Source organism: Rutidosis leptorrhynchoides, chromosome 10 (genome assembly GCF_046630445.1).
Source record: "Rutidosis leptorrhynchoides isolate AG116_Rl617_1_P2 chromosome 10, CSIRO_AGI_Rlap_v1, whole genome shotgun sequence".
Lineage (NCBI taxonomy): Eukaryota > Viridiplantae > Streptophyta > Magnoliopsida > Asterales > Asteraceae > Rutidosis > Rutidosis leptorrhynchoides.
In genome coordinates, this window is record NC_092342.1 from 12,669,809 (window position 1) to 12,689,850 (window position 20,042).

Here is a 20,042-nt window from a genome sequence, read left to right on the forward strand (position 1 = left end):
ATGGGTACAGAAAGGAAAAGGAATGTGAGTTTATTCGATGACGCAACGGCCACCGGTACTAACAACAGAGCCAACGGCGGAACCTCCGTGCACGGCGGCGGTGTTCCGTCATATAATCGTTGGAATGGGCGTCCGTACACCTCAACGTATTACGAGATACTTGAGAAAAGGAAAATGTTACCTGTTTGGCAACAGAAAGAAGAGTTTCTGAAAATGCTTAGAGAGAATCAAACCCTAATTTTAGTCGGTGAAACTGGCTGTGGTAAAAGTACTCAGGTGAGTAGTTTTCTATATCTATCTATTCATGTACATATATACGTATACGTATACGTATACGTAGATGTATATGTATGCATTCTTATTTGCTGCGTGAAATTGTAATAGATTACTTGTGACTATAGTGACGTCATTATTTTAGCAGTAAATATTCAATATGGTGAAGTATTATTCATATATGTGTATATTGTGTAAATGTCATATGAAATTGCAATAGTGTACTGGAGTGGGACTATAATTATATGATTATTTCAAGGAGTAAGTAATGAATTTTTTTTTTTTGAAAGGCAGTAAGTAATGAATTTGGTGCTAGCTGCAACACTTCAAACTAATTATGTTAGATGTAGCTAATTATACAGTTATATAAACTTGTTTAGGTATTGTATTTGTTAATTGTCAAACTTTTTGGAGCCAATTGCTAAATCTTTGACATTGCTATGTGTTTTTTTGCACAGTTGTGGGGTTGGTACTGTTTGTCATGTCAGTGATAGTCACATTGTCACTTGTTTAAGGGAAATCTTTAATAGCCGTTTATGGTATAGCTCAATGGGTGGCAGTTATAAAATTTTTTAGAAGGAAGTAATTGATAGAGTGAAATGAGGATCATGTTTTTGATTTGTTATTTTTCGTAGAAAAAGCTTAATTTTACATATACTATTAGACGAGTGGATCTTGGTCGCACGCTGAATGCCAAAACGACAATAGTAACAGCCCCTTTTCACACTTGATTTACAATTTAACCCCCTCAACTCCGAACAGGTTACAAAAAATACACCATACTCCAGGGGTAAAAACAGTCAATTATATAACTTAAAATAAAAAAACTCCACCCAATCGCTTCGACAGCCCGTATCGTCCTTCTCGACCCGAGTTAAATTCCACCGACCATACCGTTAAACTCGAAATATTTTCACGAACAAAACGAAACTAACTACGTTGGAAACGGACACTTTTTAAAAAACGCTAAACGCAATGACAGCCTGTATCTTCCCGCTCGGCGCGACTTAAATTTTTCCGACAGCGCCGTCATACTCGAAATAATTTTATGAACAAAACGATAATAGCTACGTTCAAAACGGACACTTTTTAAAAAACGCTAAACACAACGACAACCCGTATCTTCCTGCTCGCCGCGAGTTAAATTTTTTCGCCAGCACCGTTAGGTTCGAAATAATTTTATCAACAAAACGAAACTAACTACATTCGGAACCGGACCATGAGCCCCCGCCGCATCGCGCAGGCCGGACCCGGACTAGTTAAACACTAAACCTTTGAAAGATGTATCTAAATCTAAATATGAGTTATTTTGGGTTATATAGTACTTTTAACGGGTCAACTGGGCTTGATATGAAATGGATGAACTTCTGAAGGTTGCCCAAAGTGTTAAAAAGGGGTATATTGTTGTATTATAGTTTCTGTAATTGTGGATATGTGACTGAAAGTCAAGTGATGCAAGAAAGTTGTTTTTAGCTTTATGGAATTTGTAAATTGTATTTATGTAGCTAGTGTTAGTAGTATTATATAGACAAGAAGTCATTTGGGGATTTAAGAAGTCAATCAGAAACATAAAGTCAGCTTACACTTATTTGACATCTTTGTTTATTAGTCCTGAGTAAATCATAGTAGTAACAATTTTTAACTGTACAGATTCCTCAATTTGTCTTGGAAGCTGTTGAGTTAGAAAGTGGAGATAAACGCAAGAAGTTCATGGTTGCTTGCACGCTACCTCGTAGGATAGCTGCAATGTCTGTTTGTCGCCGAGTTGCGAATGAAATGGATGTTACAATCGGAGAAGAAGTAGGTTACAGCATCCTTTTTGAAGACTGCAGCAGTGAAAAGACCGTCTTGAAGTAAGCTTTACCATTTCTAACTTAATCATTGAGTAAATTGCTTTCTTTTTTAATTTCTATTTATTACTTACGGAGTATATTTTCTCTTCTAATTATATAGATATCTAACTGATGATATGCTCTTAAGAGAAGCCACGACGGACCCATCTCTTGAAAGATGTAAAGTGATTATTCTTGATGAGGCTCACGAAAGAACGCTGGCTACTGATGTATTATGTGGTCATCTAAAAGAAGTGTTGAAAAAAAGACCCGATCTCAAGCTAGTTGTCATGAGTGCTAACCTCGAAGCAGAAAAGTTTCAAAGTTATTTCGTCGGTGCACCATTAATGAAAGTTCAAGGTAGACTTCATCCTGTGGAGATCTTTTATACCCAGGAGCCTGAACGGGACTACCTTGAAGCAGCAATCCGAACGGTTGTACAAATACATATGTGTGAACCTCCTGGTGACATACTTGTCTTCCTTACTGGAGAAGAAGAAATAGAAGATGTGTGTTGCAAGATAGCAAAAGAGGTTAGGAATATGGGTGACCAGGTGGGCCCCGTGAAAGTCGTTCCTTTGTATCCGACACTATCACCAGCTATGCAGCAGAAGATATATGAACCTGCTCCACCACCAGTAACTGAGGATGGGCCCACTGGTAGGAAAATTGTGGTCTCGACTAACATCGCGGAAACTTCTTTAACCATTGATGGTATAGTTTATGTCATAGACCCGGGTTTTGCAAAGCAGAAATTTTATAATCCTAGGGTTCGTGTCGAGTCCTTGTTGGTATCTCCAATATCGAAGGAAAGTGCTCAACAGAGATCTGGTCGTGCTGGAAGAACACAACCTGGTAAATGTTTTAGATTGTATACGGAGAGAAGTTTTAATAATGATCTTCAACCTCAAACCTACCCTGAGATTCTTCGATCGAACCTTGCAAATACAGTTCTAACTCTGAAAAAACTTGGTGTTGACGATCTTGTTCATTTCGATTTCGTGGACCCGCCTGCTCCCGAAGCTTTGATGCGTGCGCTAGAGGTTTTGAATTATTTGGGAGCCTTGGATGATGTTGGAAAATTGACCAAGCTAGGTGGAACTATGAGTGAATTTCCACTTGATCCACAAATAGCGAAGATGCTTGTTGTGAGCCCTTCATTTAACTGTTCGAATGAGATTCTTTCAATCGCCGCTATGCTATCAGGTACACATAACATTCTTGTCTTTCTTGTTCTTGATATGGTGAAACATGTTATGCATGTGTGAAGGGGGGGATCAGCTGTGAGGGTAAAATGGTTAAAATCCCAATCAATACTTATATTTGATTTGATCTCTAAATAAATTGAAAATCATAAACGAATGTATACTTCATACAAAATCCACAAAATCACTTTAAAAACGCATGCCCATCCAGTTCTAGCTGTGTCTTAAGTTGTCATCAGCAATTGTTTTTTCTCGGTTCCACGCCAACCTGGTTTGGCATGCACCATAGAGTTTGTAAGCAAGTGCTGATGCAAATAGTTGTAATTTCTCAGTATATTCTCATGTGAAGCAAATGGTGTGGTCTCTCTTCGTCTCTATGAATCTTCTGACTGATCACTGTGGGCCTATTCTGTGATAACCCAATTTTTTTAGCGCCCAATTGCTTCATCCGGCCCAGAGAAACGCTGAAGGCAGCTGACGAGGCGAAAGCTCGATTTGGACACATTGACGGGGACCACCTTACGCTTTTGAATGTATATCACGCATACAAACAAAACAGCAAGTAGTTTTTTCTAATCTTCATTACATCTCTAAAGCTAGTATTTATAGCATGACATCTGTTCTAATACTTATTGTTTATTATTATTACTGTTTCTAATCTTCATTACATCTCTAAAGCTAGTATTTATAGCATGACATCTGTTCTAATACTTATTGTTTATTATTATTATTGTTGTGCTCAGATGAAGATCAATCGTGGTGTAATGAGAACTTTGTGAATCAAAGGGCACTTAGATTTGCAGATAATATGAGGCAACAACTTGCACGTATTATGGCACGGTCTAACCTGAGGTTGTGCAGCACAGATTTCAACAGTCGGGACTATTACGTCAATATTAGAAAGGCTATGTGTGCAGGATATTTCATGAAGGTTGCTCATTTGGAAAGAACGGGACATTATTTGACCGTGAAAAACAATCAAGTTTGTTGCATTTTTTTTTCCTAACCACGTTACATATATAATATTTTATTGGAGGTTGACTATCAATGAAGTTAATCTTGGCAATCACTTTATATTCTTTGATTTGCAGGTAGTTCATTTGCACCCATCAAGTTGTTTGGATAACAAGCCCGAATGGGTGATCTACAATGAATTTGTGTTAACAAGCAGGAATTTCATACGTACTGTTACAGATGTTCGTGGTGAATGGTAAATAATTCTCACTAGTTAGTTTTTCTTTTAATAATTGATATTTGGGTCGTGACATAAAAGGGTAATAGAATCGGTTTGATATTCATGGTGTGTAACCCCTTGTATACAACCATAGAAGGTCCAAGATGGAGAATTTTCCTTTCTAAATGTAACAACTTTTGAAATATAGTTTTGTAAGCTTTTATCATTGGTGTTGTTTAATTCAGGCTTGTTGATATTGCCCCACATTACTATGATCTTGAAAACTTTCCCCATTGTGAAGCGAAACACATTTTAGAGAAGTTGTACAAGAAACGTGAAAAAGACAAAGATGCAAGTTTATTTGACGTTGTCGATGTCGCAAAGACCACCACTAGAATCAACAGAGCCGACAGTGGAACCTCCGTGCACGTTGGAGTCTCCGTGCATAATGGCGGTGTTTCGATTATTAATCATTGGAATGGACGCCCGTACACCCCAAGGTATTATGAGATATTTGAGAAAAGGAAAACGCTACCTGTTTGGCATCAGAAAGAGGAGTTTTTGGAAGTGCTTAGAGAGAATCAAACCTTAATTTTAGTCGGTGAAACTGGTAGTGGTAAAAGTACTCAGGTTCGTTGTTCTCTATATCTACATATACATGTACATATGCATATGCATAATATTTACTACCTATCTGTCTACTTGTTCAAGTCATGTCTTTAACTAGTTTAACATCTTTGTTTTCTAGTCTCGAGTAAATCAGTAACGTGTTTTGACTGTACAGATTCCTCAATTTGTCTTGGAAGCTGTTGATTTAGAGAGTGCAACTAAACGCAAGAAGTTCATGGTTGCTTGCACCCAACCTCGTAGGGTGGCTGCAATGTCTGTTTCTCGTCGAGTTGCGGATGAAATGGATGTTATAATTGGAGAGGAAGTAGGTTACAGTATCCGTTTTGAAGACTGCAGCTGTGAAAAGACCGTCTTGAAGTAAGCTTTACAATTTTTAACTTAATCTTGCAATGATTTGCTTTATTTCTAATATCTATTTACTACTTACAGTTTCTCTTCTATTTCTATTAGATATTTAACGGATGGTATGCTCTTAAGAGAAGCCATGACTGACCCATTACTTGAAAGATATAAGGTGATCATTCTTGATGAGGCTCACGAAAGAACCCTGGCTACTGAAGTATTATTTGGACATCTAAAAGGATTGTTGAAAAAAAGACCTGATCTCAAGCTAGTTGTTATGAGTGCTACTCTTGGAGCAGAAAAGTTTCAAGGTTATTTCGTCGGTGCACCATTAATAAAAGTTCAAGGTAGACTTCATCCCGTGGAGATCTATTATACCCAGGAGCCTGAACGGGACTACCTCGAAGCAGCAATCCGAACGGTTGTACAAATACATATGTGTGAACCTCCTGGTGACATACTTGTCTTCCTTACTGGAGAAGAAGAAATAGAAGACGCGTGTTGCAAGATAGCAAAAGAGGTTGGTAATATGGGTGACCAGGTGGGCCCTGTGAAAGTCGTTCCTTTGTATTCGACACTCCCGCCAGCTATGCAGCAGAAGATCTTTGAACCTGCTCCACCACCAGTAACTGAGGGTGGGCCTGCTGGTAGGAAAATTGTGATCGCAACTAACATAGCCGAAACTTCTTTAACCATTGATGGTATAGTTTATGTCGTAGACCCGGGTTTCGCAAAGCAGAAAGTTTATAATTCTAAGGTTCGTGTCGAGTCTTTGTTGGTATCTCCAATATCTAAGGCAAGTGCTCATCAGAGATCGGGTCGTGCTGGAAGAACACAACCTGGTAAATGTTTTAGATTGTATACGGAGAGAAGTTTTAATAATAATCTTCAACCTCAAACCTACCCGGAGATTCTTCGATCGAATTTTGCAAATACAGCTCTAACTCTGAAGAGACTTGGCGTTGAAGATCTTATTGCTTTCAATTTCTTGGACCCACCTGCTCCTGAAACTTTGATGCGTGCGTTCGAAGTTTTGACTTATTTGGGAGCCTTGGATGATGATGGAAAGTTGACCGTCGTAGGTAAAATTATGAGTGAATTTCCACTTGATCCTCAAATGGCGAAGGTGCTTGTTGTGAGCCCTTTCTTCAACTGTTCGAATGAGATTCTTTCTATTTCAGCTATGCTATCAGGTACACATAACATTCTCGTCTTTCTTGTTCTTGATATGGTGAAACATGTTATGCATGTGTGTGCACGGGTGGGGGTGCTTGAATGTGTGCAGTATTGGGGTGCTTGAATGTGTGTTTTTGATTAATCAAACAATTTATTGTGTAAATCTGTAGTACATTGTGGTGCAACACATATTCTTTAGATGCGCCTCTGTGGTTTAAGTCTAAATGGTAGCTTCTGGTGCTGTTGAGCCTATTGAATGTTTTATTTATTCGTTTATTTATTTTAATAAAATTTAGCATTAGATCAAACTCTGGTAATATAAGGGGGGCTATAGTAATGTTACCTTGTCAATTTTTGATGTGTTATTTGACAGTTCTAAAATTTTTTAAGTTGGCATGAATGGCTGGGGAAGAAGTGGAGTGCCAAACATGATAAATATAATGAATTGTGCGTATGTTAATTTAGTTTTTTGAACTTTTAATAGCTCATACGTTTCTCTTTTTTACATTATTTTACCTTTTTAAATTGTTATCCATAACACATGACGCAGATCATCCTATCTATGAGTAAAATTGTTAAAATCCCAATCAATATTTTGACCTCTAAATAATATAAAAACCTTGGTGCATAAATCTTCTGACTGATCACCGGGGCCTATTCTGTGATAACCCAATATTTTTTAGCACCCAATTGCTTCATCCGGCCCAGAGAATCGCTCAAGGCCGCTGACGAGGCAAAAGCTCGATTTGGACACATTGACGGGGACCACCTTACGCTTTTGAATGTATATCAAGCATACAAACAAAACAGTAAGTAGTTTTTTCTATCTTCATAACTTTATTACATAAAGCTAGTATATATTGGATGACATATGTTCTAATACTTGTTTATTATTATTATTATTATTATTATTATTATTATTATTATTATTATTATTATTATTATTATTATTATTATTATTGTTGGGCTCAGATGAAGATGAATCATGGTGTTCTGAGAACTTTCTGAATCAAAGGGTACTTAAATTTGCGGATAATGTGAGGCAACAACTTGAACGTATTATGGACCGTTTGAACCTTACGTTGTGCAGCACAAACTTCAACAGTCGGAACTGTTACATCAATATCAGAAAGGCTATGTTAGCAGGGTATTTCATGCAGGTTGCTCATTTGGAAAGAAATGGACACTATTTGACCGTGAAAGACAATCAAGTTTGTTGCTTTTTTTCCTAACCTCGCTATATGTATCGTATCTTAATGGAGGTTCACTGTTGATGAAGTTAATCTTGGCATTCAACTTGTATTCGTTGATTTGCAGGTAGTTCATTTGCACCCATCAAATTGTTTGGATCACAAGCCTGAATGGGTGATCTACACTGAATCTGTGTTAACTAGCAGGAATTTCATACGTACTGTTACTGATGTTCGTGGTGAATGGTAAGTAATCCTCACTAATTAGTTTTTCTTCTAATATTCAATATTTGGGTCGTTGCATAAAGAGGGAAATGGGCCTGATTTAATTTTCATGGTGTGTAACAACTCATGAAATATCTTCTTAAGCTTTTATCATTGATGTTGTTTAATTCAGGCTTGTTGATATTGCCTCACATTACTATGATCTCGAATACTTTCCCCAATGTGAAGCAAAACACATTTTAGAGAAGCTGTACAAGAAACGTGAAAAAGACAAAGAGGGGGCTGAAGCAGCAGAAGGCAGTTTTATAAACCTGAACCTTCAGTTCACACGTTTACTTCAATAAATAAGCAAAGCATCAGTAAACACTTTTGATGCAGTACTCAAACAAGTGAAACAATTAACAAAGGTACAAAACGTAGCATGCAATTTAAAACTTATTATGTAACTCGTGGATGGTTAATCCATCTCAGCGTTTGTTTGCAGCCATGTTCTTGTAAAGGTTGTCGATTCCCTCCTGCATCATTTAAAAATCGCACATTTTAACAAATGCTAAATAGTAAAAACCATAGCGCGAAGCAAGAACATGTTAGTGAAAATTTTGATTACCTTGTAACGATTAAGTAGTTTATCTCTACGTTTCTTCATAGTTGCAGTCAACAAATCCTTTTCTCCTTCAAACGTTCGTGGTTCCACAATTATAGCCTTTATATGCTCAAATCCTCTTAGCTACAACCACCAAATGCAACGTAATTATAAGATATCGATAACAACCTCCTTATATCTTTAATCAAATGTATAATACATAATTGAATTATAATACAGATTAACCAAATACCTTGTTTCTCTCTGCGGTAGATTCAAGTTCAGATAGGATATAATCTCTGAACTGTGTTAGTGTGCACAGCTCAGAGTAAGAAATTTTAAGCCCCTTTTGATGGGCCCACTTTTCCGAGTTTTCTTTGTTTGGTACACCTACAGCGACCAATGATGACTTGAAGCTATCGCCGTATACCCAAATCTAGTTACAGTAGTATATTAGTTGGCCAAAATCCTTAGAAGCGAAATTTTTCGTATAATATAATACAAGTAACGAGATATTACATCTTCAAGAATTGGAGTGATCCCGTAAATTTTTTCTAGATATTCTAGCGCGATATACTCTCCTTGTGACAGTTTTATTAGATGTTTCTTCCTGTCGATGATTTTCAATACCCCGTTTGGTTGCATCTCCCCAATGTCACCTAATGATGCACACATATTATATAAGTTAACTAAAAGCGCTAATCTTGATTATTAACACGTTTACATTAAAGTAAGGGATTATTAACCTGTATGAAACCACCCATCTTTCATAACTTCATTAGTGAGTTCTGGATTCTTGTAGTAACCTGCGAAAGATGTTTTTCCTCTAACACATATTTCACCACGCGGTGGATTAGCCAGTGGGTCATAACCCATGTCCGAAACTTGTTCTAGGCGTAATTCTGTATATACAAAGGGGGAACCAACTGTTCCAATCATGCATATCTCATCTGGAAATCCTAAAGTTGCCAAACCACACGTTTCCGTCAACCCTGTAACAATATCGAACCAATTTAGAAAACCCGAGGGGTATACTAGTCATGAACAGCTTAATCGACCGATTATTTTGATTAGAGGTGGCCAAATGGATGGGTCAAAATGGGTTGCATTTGTTTGCTCCTTCATTTTAGAACAACAAACTCACACACTCTTTGTCCTCAAGGGGGACTCGAACTTACACCTTAAGGTTGAGGAGTTCCCTTAATACCGCTAAACCAAAAGCGCTTTGGTATTTGTTTGCTCCTTGGAATAAATTGATTTTAAGGTCTGTTTGCTCTAAAAAAAACATTACGGGCTATGTTTTGGCCTGTTTTCCCCATTTATCTGTTCAAGCTATCTTTTTAAATTTTACTGTTTTAAAATAAAGCACGACTCAAGTCAGCCCATTCAAAAGTAAATGGGTCGAAATTGCTACATTTATTGCTTATATGTTTGTAGTACTTACCGTATCCTTGCACCACAAAAGCACATGATGTAACCCTCATGAACTCTTCAACTTCAGTGCTTAATGGAGCTCCTCCAGATACTATTAGGCGAATTCGACCACCCAGCCTATTCTTAACCTACGGTTCATCAGAGTTAGTGAAAATCGACTCTCAAAAGATTTATGATAAATTTTTTGATCATGTTTACATTTTGTATGTAATACAAGTATAAATATAAAGTATTAAGATAAAACCAACCTTTCTAAAAGCAAGCAGATCAGCAAGCCTTGACGCATATTTATGCTTGTATCCTGCTTTCATATACTTAAGTTTGCTGCATATAAACATTAACAGAATGATTTATATATATACACACTACTAAAGTATGAACATAATGTAATTTCATAAATAAGATTAAGCAAGATAAGTGATTAATTAAGTACTGATTGTATAGAATGCTGAATATTTTCCTCCTCCTTGGATTAACTTCTTCTAGTCCTTTAAGAATACCTGAAATACAAAACGCCAAAATCTCACACGAACAAAAATTGCATATATAGGATGCATCTTGATTACCCTCCTAGCTGTTCGCTAGGGTGTTTTGATTTTAATAAAATTTGTTGTTCCAAAAAAAATATATGTCTTGATTAATAAAGCGAGTCGCACCTTCGTGGATCCTTTCCAAAACTCGAGGTACTCCAGCCAAAAAAGTAGGCTTTAACTCTTCTAAATCCTCCCTTAATGCATTGATATCCTTCAAAATAATAAATAATAAACATTGATGAAATTAAAGTAATGTATATTAAAAGTTCTAATTCTTTAATATATAACAGTCATGAGCATCTTGTTATGACAAAAATAAGACTGAGTTAGGGATTAAGGACGTATGTACCCCGTGATAGAAGCCAACTGAAGCACCTTTACGGAAAAAGTATTCTTCGATCATACGATCAAGAATGTGTGCAAGAGGCAAGAACGATATATAAACGTCATCCACAGTCATCTATAAAGACAGGTACTAATTAAAAAAAATTCAAGAATATATAGAAAGAATTAAAGTATAAATACTCCCTTTCCCCTGATATCATGAACAGAGAAAATCTTATCTGTTTATCCACGTGTAACGTGCATAATCTATTACGTAATTAAAATACCTTGTCCTCAAATTGTTCCATGAAAAGATCAACCCCTCTTATGTTTGTTATTGCATTTTCATGAGTCAAGATAACACCTTTTGGATCTCCACTAGTGCCACTAGTGTACATAATTGTACATATATCACTTTGTTTAGGAGTCTGCAGTTCTGATGGATTTTTATTCCCCTATTAGACACAAAAATAAATAAATAAATAAATAAATAAATAAAAATAAAAAAAAAAATAAGAAGAAGAAGATTACGATTACTTGAAAAAACCATGAACAATACAAATTCCAACAAAATAACTAACCATATGAAGGAAATCGCTCCATTCGTATGCTTTTATCCCCATGGACTCTGCTTTTTCCTTTTCCTCTTTGGTCATTGAAGTGAAGCAAACAATCACTGCAATCTCATATCTCATCTCATATAAAATATATAATAATTCACTTATCTATTAACTATTTTGCAACTGATTAAAAGTGATACTCACACTTTAATCGTTGAGTATGTGTGCATTCTGGATTCAATAACTGCAAAATCAGAGCAATGTTGAACTTAATAAAAAAAAAAATATTAGAAACTTTACAGTTGAAATGTGAAAAAAAGACTGAAGTTTGGATACTCACTTCTTTAACTTTTTTATCTTGAACAAATACAGCATCTACTTCAGCATGGTTTAATATAAAGTTTACTGCTCCTGGTCCTGTTCATATCAAAAACTTCAAATGCTATTGACAGTTGACATTCTAATTAATCCAACTAATTTGGATTAAAAAAAGTAAAAAAGAAAATTTATTTACCAAGGGTATCATATAAGGGCACAGAAATGTAGCTCTGAGCATTGCAAGCCTAATCATCATGTATATTTAATCAACAAAACTTTCAAAAATCATTGGAACAAAAAGTTAAAGTCAAAGTCAAAATTTGAAAACTGACTTCCATTGCAACAATCCATTGAGGACAATTTGCTCCATAGATTCCCACTTTACAGCCCTACATAAGTAAAGTACCAAAAGTGGTTAAGTAAAAAACAAAATAAGCCCAATTTATGAAACTACATAAAACATAAGTACAATATGATTATGTTGCAAGTTTTATGTTGTATTAGCATTTACTTACAGGTTCTATTCCAGAAGCCCTCAAGGCTGAGGCAACATCCAAAACTTCACCATGTACAGTCTTATAAGTTTTCCATTTATATGGCCCCCACTGAAAATCAAAACAATATATATGTAACAAGTTTACAACGTGACGTGGCTGCCACGTCATCGTTATTCGATGTACAAATAATCATCAAAAAGGTACAAACTTTGCCATAAACAAGCTCACGCCATCCTAACATCTTGTTGTCAGGATATCTTTCAACTGACTTTCTGTAGATTTAACAACATTCATATTCATATAAGTATTTATATATGACTAAACAATTCAAATAACAGCGAATTAATATGAGTTATATATATACCTAAAGACATCCCAAGTACTTTTTAAGTCAAATTCAAGAGGTGGGAAATCATCTTTTGCAAGAAGATTCCGATAAATTGGACCAACAGATGGCTCACCGTTAACACCTTTTATTCCATTTTTTACTATAACTGCAAACTGTTTATCCATCTTGTAGTTCCGTACAGTTCTTGAACCCTGCAAACATAAAAACCCTTCTTTAGATTACTGATTATAGAGTAAAGATTTAAACTTTTTAACATTTTGTCAAACGGGCTGGTAGTTATTTTATGTTTCTTGTAAAGGATGTGAAGAAAAAGAAGTAAAAGCAACATCTTTAAATCCTCATAAATTAACAACAGTTTAATCTATGTTAGACCCACTGTCAAATAAAAAAAAAAAAAAAAAAAAAAAAACTTTTTTGACATTTTGTTAATGGGGTTAATACTTGATATATGTAAAGTTTGAATAATGTTAAGGATAAACAAAATAGAATCGAATCTTAAGGGAAAAAAATATGTTTTATATATATAGCAGAAAAGAAGGCATGAACATATATAAAAGTGCATGGACTTGCACACATGTAATTATGGAAAAATAAAAGTTCATATGAAGATGACATACTTACCAGAAGAAACTCAAAATGCCAAAGAAAGATGGTAGCTAGTGACACAATAGCATATAATCAAGTTGAATGAAGATAACAAAGATTGTATTTGTAGCTGAAAATATAAGGATTTACATGAAAACAAATAGATCGAGTCAATAAATGAGTGCAACTACTAGAGGCTACTTCTTGTATCATCCTTACAATTATTTGATGCTGTGTACATTCTACTTCTGTTTTCCAGGCTTTCAACGGCATTAATATGTGAATATAACGTAGTTTTGGAACAAGTTTATTGACCATCTCACTTGTTTGGGTGTCAAATAAATGATGTTGTACATCAAATTATTTGAAATTTTGCATTTTAGCATAACAACAAACATTTGCACTAAAATTTTAATATTCTATATTAACCCCTTTGTCTAAAATATTTTACTTTTTGAGTAAAAAACATTAAAAAAACTATATTAACCCCTTTGTCCTAATGGTTGAACTTACGTGATGATTAGTTTTACTATGTTCATATGAATAAAAATCGATCTTTAATTGTTATTTTATTGATTATCAATATAAGTTAAAACCTATCGAATATCAAAGTAATCCTTAATAAATCTTAAGTCTACTTAACCATCTTTTTAATAGTATTTGAATTTAATTAAATCTTCATTCTATCTTTCACAAGATAGTATTATAAAAAGTCTTGACTAAATATACCTTATAATTGTCTCTTTCCTAATAGATAATATTTCAATAATTAAATAACAATATAATATAATTTAATAACTCTATTTCTTTCTTAAGAGATAGACTAATGATAAATAACAACTCTTATCCACCCCCGCGTCTCAGCGTCTCTTGAGACGATCCTTAACTTACTAATTACTATACTACTTTGATCGGGTTTTGTTGCCCGTAAGAGTGTTAAAGTTAAAAGTAATTAAGATAATATAAATTTAAAAGTTGAAAACAAAGCTAAACACTACAAGCACACACTTTACACACATCAATAACAAATCATGTGTAGATTAAAAGATACACATATAATTTGCATAATAGGTTTTTACAAACTATTTTTTGTTGAATCTTACTCTCCATCAACATTTATATATAATTCAACCTACTCACATGTGAAAATCCTTGTAATCGTATTAAAGGATACAATCTCGAGTGACTAACATGGATTTCTAACCCAAGTGGGTTACTTTTCACCGCGTAAGATAACCATTTGAGTATATTCGTGCAATTATAATCGTGTTTCGTGTATTATATAGAATGCAGGCTAAAGTAGGTTGCCCATTTTGCAACCATTATTTAGCTCACGTCATGGTATTGATGGCCATTGTTGTTAGGTCATCTCCCGTTTGTACTTTCGTTGTTTTTTAAACAATTCTTTTAAAAAAAATTCTTTGTAATATAATGGTTCCAGAGTGAGGATCCACAGAGAACCATGGGTAGGAGAGAACTCGAAAAACTCATATACTAAAGTGCAGATTGACTTAATCTGTGTACAGATTGAACTCAATGTGTGAGTTCTATGGGTTCCCTCCCACCCCTAGTTCTCTCCGGATCCCTTCACACACACACACACACACACACACACACACACATATATATATATATATATATATACATACATACATACATACATATAAATCTATAAGCATTTGTCCAAATGTCATCCAACCCATGATTTAAGGGCCACTTAGGAGAGAGGGATCACTCATATAAAACCTATACATATACAAGATTTGTTCCTATTTTTTTTTACCTCACAAACTACCTATACATATAGATAGATACACCAATTCACAAACTCACATGGCACTAGAAAATCTGATCAGCTCTTTTATTTAATTATTTATGGATGGAGAAGGTATCAACAATTACTTTTTATGACACACTCATGTGATCAATAGCATCTTTTAAACATAACACATTTAAAATTTGAAATTTGAAATCCAAAATTCATAATTCTCTCTCTTTCAGTAATCAGTAAATATACTCCGTATATGAAAATCAATGTTTAGATCTACGAAAATTGCTCAAATTATACACAGTAACCCCTAATCATACACCGTCTCTATCTCTTTCTAAATTCTCAGAGATCGAATCAGATATTCATAATTCGCAATTCATTATTCATTATACAATCAATCATTGGGTTATGATCTAATTTGATTTTGTGTTTTTCTCGATCAGATTCGTCTCTTTCTACACGTATTATTCTATTTTCTCTACTTTATGATCGTATGTATTTATTGTCATTCGATCTATACATCTCTGCAACCTCCAGTAAGTCATTCCCTCTTTTTTGAAATCAAATACTAACCCTAGCTTTATCTATTTATGTATATAATCATATTTATGCAAAAATTTGCTACATGATGATCAACTGATTTATTTGAATTTTAATTCAAATTTTACTTCTCCTTTTTAGATATGGGTTTCGATGGAGTTTGTTGATCGAGTAAAAATTGTGTTTCGCAATGAAGGTGAGATTGAAAATCTTTTTTTGTGGTTTTTAATTGAAATTTTTTAATATGTTAATTTGTAACATTGATGTAGAAATTGCTTGGTTCTGATTGAATTGAAATGACTGTGTTTATTTTTGGTCAAAAAAAGTGTGTGGGTATATTGCATTAGAAATAATATGAAATGTCCCGTTCATATCGATTATAAACGTTCCAAATTAATTGATTTAGTTGCGAGGTTTTGACCTCTATATGAGACGTTTTTCAAAGACTGTATTCGTTTTTAAAACAAACCATAACCTTTATTTTAACAACAAGGTTAAAAAGACACCACCTAGATTATCCAGAAATGATAATCTAAAAATATCACACTTACACACTACCAATACATATTGGTTTACAATATTAATATGTTACAACAAAATAAATCTCGAATGCAGTTTTAAACAATATTATACAAGCATGCTGACACCAAATCTTGTCCATATATTAGCATGCAACAGCGGAAGCTCTTAATAATCACCTGAGAATAAACATGCTTTAAATGTCAACAAAAATGTTGGTGAGTTATAGGTTTAACCTATATATTTATCAAATTGTAATAATAGACCACAAGATTTCATATTTCAATATACATCCCATACATAGAGATAAAAATCATTCATATAGTGAACACCTGGTAACCAACATTAACAAAATGCATATAAGAATATCCCTTATCATTCCGGGAAATCCATAGGACATGATAAAACAACATCGAAGTACTAAAGCATCCGCAACCATGGATGGGGTTCGTTAGGCCCAATAGATCTATCTTTAGGATTCGCGTCAATTAGTAGATCGGTTTACTAATTCTTAGGTTACCAAGCAAAAAGGGGCATATTCGGCTTCGATCATTCACCCATATAATGTAGTTTCATTTACTTGTGTCTATTTCGTAAAACATTTATAAAACTGCATGTATTCTCATCCCAAAATATTAGATTTTAAAAGTGGGACTATAACTCACTTTCACAGATTTTTACTTCGTCGGGAAGTAAGACTTGGCCACTGGTTGATTCACGAACCTATAACAAATATGTACATATATATCAAAGTATGTTCAAAATATATTTACAACATTTTTAATACGTTTTACTGTTTTAAGTTTATTAAGTCAGCTGTCCTCGTTAGTAACCTACAACTAGTTGTCCACAGTTAGATGTACAGAAATAAATCGATATATATTATCTTGAATCAATCCACGACCCAGTGTATACACGTCTCAGGCTAGATCACAACTCAAAGTATATATATTTTTGGAATCAACCTCAACCCTGTATAGCTAACTCCAATATTACTGCATATAGAGTGTCTATGGTTGTTCCAAATAATATATATACATGGGTCGATATGATATGTCAAAACATTTGCATACGTGTCTATGGTATCCCAAGATTACATAATATATTATAATACATGTATAATACAATATGAGTTAGCTAGGATATGATTAATATAGATTTGTTACCAATTTTCACGTAGTTACAACAAGCAAAAATATCCAATCTTGTTTTACCCATAACTCTCTCGTTTTAAATCCGTTTTGAGTGATTCAAGTTGCTATGGTTTCATATTGAACTTAAGTTTATGAATCTAAACAGAAAAAATATAAGTTTATAGTCGAAAATACAGGTTACAAGTCGTTTTTGTAAAGGTAGTCATTTCAGTTAAAAGAACGACGTCTAGATGACCATTTTGGAAAACATACTTCCACTTTGAGTTTAACCATGATTTTTGGATATAGTTTCATGTTCATAAGAAAAATCATTTTCCCAGAAGAACAAATTTTAAATCAAAGTTTATCATAGTTTTTAATTAACTAACCCAAAACAGCCCGCGGTGTTACTACGACGGCGTATATCCGGTTTTACGGTATTTTTCGTGTTTTCAGGTTTTAAATCATTAAGTTAGCATATCATATAGATATAGAACATGTGTTTAGTTGATTTTAAAAGTCAAGTTAGAAGGATTAACTTTTGTTTGCGAACAAGTTTAGAAATAACTAAACTATGTTCTAGTGATTACAAGTTTAAACCTTCGAGTAAGGTAGTTTTATATATATGAATCGAATGATGTTATGAACATAATTACTACCTCAAGTTTAGTAGGTAAACCTACTGAAAATGATGAAAAAATAACTTGAGCTTCAAAGGATCTTTGATGGCTTGGAAGTTCTTGAAATAGAATCATGACACAAAAACAAATTCAAGTAAGATTATTACTCGAATTAAGATAGTTATAGTTATAGAAATTGAATCAAAGCTTGAATATGAATATTACCTTGATTTAGAAATATAACCTACTGTAAATAACAAAGGTTTCTTGATCTTAGATGATTGCTTGGAATGGATTAGGAAACTTGGAAGTAAACTTGTAAACTTGGAAGTGTTCTTGATGTGTTCTTGAGTAATTATTTTTATGATGATTATAGGTAATAACCAAAGCTTGTATTTGATGATTTTTGCTGGAAAAATAGTAACTTAGACGTTCATGGAAGAGTGTGTGTGTTTTGAGAGAGAATTGGGAAGAAAATTGAAAGTGAAATGGAGTAGGTGGTGAGTGGTGAAGGTGAGTTGGGTTAAAAGGAGTTCTTGTTTTTGTTTCCTTGCTCATAAGTCATGATAGTTGTCTAATTGTTGGTTCCACATGTTTGTTTACTATCTAGGGCTGCTAAGAGCTGAATTATTATGTGTATATACCAATAGTATATACGTCTAGGAGCTGGGTATTGTACGAGTACGAATACGGTTGCATACGAGTAGAATTGTTGATGAAAATGAATGAGAATGCAATTGTAAGCATTTTTGTTAAGTAGAAGTACTTTGATATGTGTCTTGAAGTCTTTCAAAAGTGTACTAATACATCTAAATACACTACATGTATATACATTTTAACTGAGTCGTTAAGTCATCGTTATTCGTTACATGTAAGTGTTGTTTTGAAACCTTTAAGTTAATGATCTCATTTAATGTTGTTAACCCATTATTTATTATATTTAATGAGATGTTAAATTATTACATTATCAAGATATTATGATGTATGAATATATCTTAATATGGTATATATACATTAAAATGTCTTTACAACGATAATCGTTACATATATGCCTCGTTTCAAAATTCTTAAGTTAGTAGTCTTGTTTTACATATGTAGTTCATTGTTAACATACTTAATGATATATATAATTATCATTTTATAGTGTAACAATATCTTAATATGATACATATGTATTTAGTAAGACGTTGTAATAACGATAATCGTTATATATATCGTTTCGAGTTTCTTAACTTAGTAGTCTCATTAATGTATATAACTCATTGTTAATATACTTATGGAGATACTTACTTATCATAAACTCATGTTAACTATATGTATATCCATATATATATCGTCATGTCGTTTTTACAAGTTTTAACGTTCGTGCATCGCCGGTCAACTTGGGTGGTCAATTGTCTACATGAAACTCATTTCAAATAATCAAGTCTTAACAAGTTTGATTGCTTAACATGTTGGAAACATTTAATCATGCAAATATAGTTTTCAATTAATATATAATCATGGAAAAGTTCGGGTCACTACATAATAGACGTTGACTATTAAGTTTGGGATGAAGTTATCAGTTTAGAATTCTTCACTAATAGGATCATGCTACTGTATTTAAATTGAAAATTTAAGGCTTTAATGTTGCTTATACGTACATGGAAGACTTCAATTTTTCATCGCATAATGTAAATTGGATTATGACATAAGGTTTCTATCTTTTGGAAATAATAATTTTTGTTCATTTGAGGCCATTTTTAGAATAACATATTGGAGGTGACTTCCAGACTATACTATAGCAGGTATGAACCTATCTTTGTATTATAGTTTTTGACAAATCAATGATTTTCTAAGTTGAGATTATTGCTTATTGATATGCAAGTACCAGCATAAAGAATTCGATTTTTACATGTATAATCTTGCAAAAAAGTTTTCTAATAATATATTACTGAAATGAAATTGATTTCATTTTGGAAGTAGTTAATAACCTGATAACATAGCAGGTAGGAATTTCTCACAATGCTTGATAGTGTTTGTGTTTGGTATATGTTCGTGTCAGATTGAATTTGGAAATCACATCGTTTTAATAAGTCATATACTTGATGTGCCTATAGCGAATAATGATCATTTACTCGCGTTGTTTCTATAGATCACAACCGATATTGGAGACGATTTCACTTATAAATGATTGATTAAAGCTTAGTTGATTTGGATTCCGGTTCACTAGCTTTAAACATAGCTGAT

The 20,042-nt window shown here is 33.8% G+C and overlaps 2 protein-coding genes across 8 annotated transcripts in view; one reads left to right on the forward strand and one right to left on the reverse strand.

Annotated features, from left to right (window-relative positions):
• On the forward strand, nt 1–8,713 carry LOC139872410 (probable pre-mRNA-splicing factor ATP-dependent RNA helicase DEAH2). 6 transcript variants are annotated; one of them, XM_071860281.1, is made up of 12 exons: nt 1–276; nt 1,924–2,126; nt 2,227–3,311; nt 4,054–4,292; nt 4,402–4,520; nt 4,730–5,114; nt 5,269–5,471; nt 5,565–6,649; nt 7,316–7,441; nt 7,605–7,843; nt 7,950–8,068; nt 8,220–8,713. In XM_071860281.1, the coding sequence occupies exons 1-12, from the start codon at nt 1–3 to the stop codon at nt 8,389–8,391; spliced, it is 4,251 nt and encodes a 1,416-aa protein (XP_071716382.1). In that variant the 3' UTR covers nt 8,392–8,713. The 6 variants fall into 6 exon arrangements, 5 of the variants coding, with proteins under 5 accessions (XP_071716382.1, XP_071716383.1, XP_071716379.1 ...); XM_071860282.1 differs by lacking the exons at nt 4,730–5,114; nt 5,269–5,471; nt 5,565–6,649; ... (2 more) ...; nt 7,950–8,068; nt 8,220–8,713 and adding an exon at nt 3,743–3,868 and having other exon boundaries at nt 4,402–4,524; XR_011767034.1 differs by lacking the exons at nt 4,402–4,520; nt 4,730–5,114; nt 5,269–5,471; ... (3 more) ...; nt 7,950–8,068; nt 8,220–8,713 and adding an exon at nt 3,643–3,843 and having other exon boundaries at nt 4,054–4,090.
• Nucleotides 8,331–20,042, reverse strand: part of LOC139872409 (long chain acyl-CoA synthetase 1-like) — a 21,073-nt gene continuing 9,361 nt past the window's right edge. Inside the window, exons 2-20 of one of the 2 annotated variants that reach the window (XM_071860276.1) lie at nt 12,661–12,836; nt 12,505–12,568; nt 12,315–12,404; nt 12,132–12,188; nt 11,996–12,044; nt 11,822–11,898; nt 11,686–11,725; nt 11,503–11,597; nt 11,209–11,376; nt 10,947–11,057; nt 10,721–10,808; nt 10,498–10,564; nt 10,313–10,388; nt 10,075–10,192; nt 9,377–9,622; nt 9,150–9,289; nt 8,884–9,066; nt 8,655–8,774; nt 8,331–8,562 (exon numbers count right to left, since the gene is read on the reverse strand). In XM_071860276.1, coding sequence (XP_071716377.1) covers nt 8,515–8,562; nt 8,655–8,774; nt 8,884–9,066; nt 9,150–9,289; nt 9,377–9,622; nt 10,075–10,192; nt 10,313–10,388; nt 10,498–10,564; nt 10,721–10,808; nt 10,947–11,057; nt 11,209–11,376; nt 11,503–11,597; nt 11,686–11,725; nt 11,822–11,898; nt 11,996–12,044; nt 12,132–12,188; nt 12,315–12,404; nt 12,505–12,568; nt 12,661–12,809 — 1,986 coding nt within the window. In that variant the 5' untranslated portion in view covers nt 12,810–12,836 and the 3' untranslated portion in view covers nt 8,331–8,514. Of the gene's footprint in view, nt 8,563–8,654; nt 8,775–8,883; nt 9,067–9,149; nt 9,290–9,376; nt 9,623–10,074; nt 10,193–10,312; nt 10,389–10,497; nt 10,565–10,720; nt 10,809–10,946; nt 11,058–11,208; nt 11,377–11,502; nt 11,598–11,685; nt 11,726–11,821; nt 11,899–11,995; nt 12,045–12,131; nt 12,189–12,314; nt 12,405–12,504; nt 12,569–12,660; nt 12,898–20,042 lie in introns of those variants that run through there. The other variant, XM_071860277.1, reaches the window with a different exon arrangement.

Bases quoted from the DNA above. Each gene is read 5' to 3' on its own strand.
- LOC139872410 (XM_071860281.1), top strand. From the start codon at position 1: ATGGGTACAGAAAGGAAAAGGAATGTGAGTTTATTCGATGACGCAACG. The intron at 4,293-4,401 runs GTTTGTTGCATT...TTTGATTTGCAG, and splicing joins TGACCGTGAAAAACAATCAA to GTAGTTCATTTGCACCCATC. The intron at 5,115-5,268 runs GTTCGTTGTTCT...TTGACTGTACAG, and splicing joins GTAGTGGTAAAAGTACTCAG to ATTCCTCAATTTGTCTTGGA.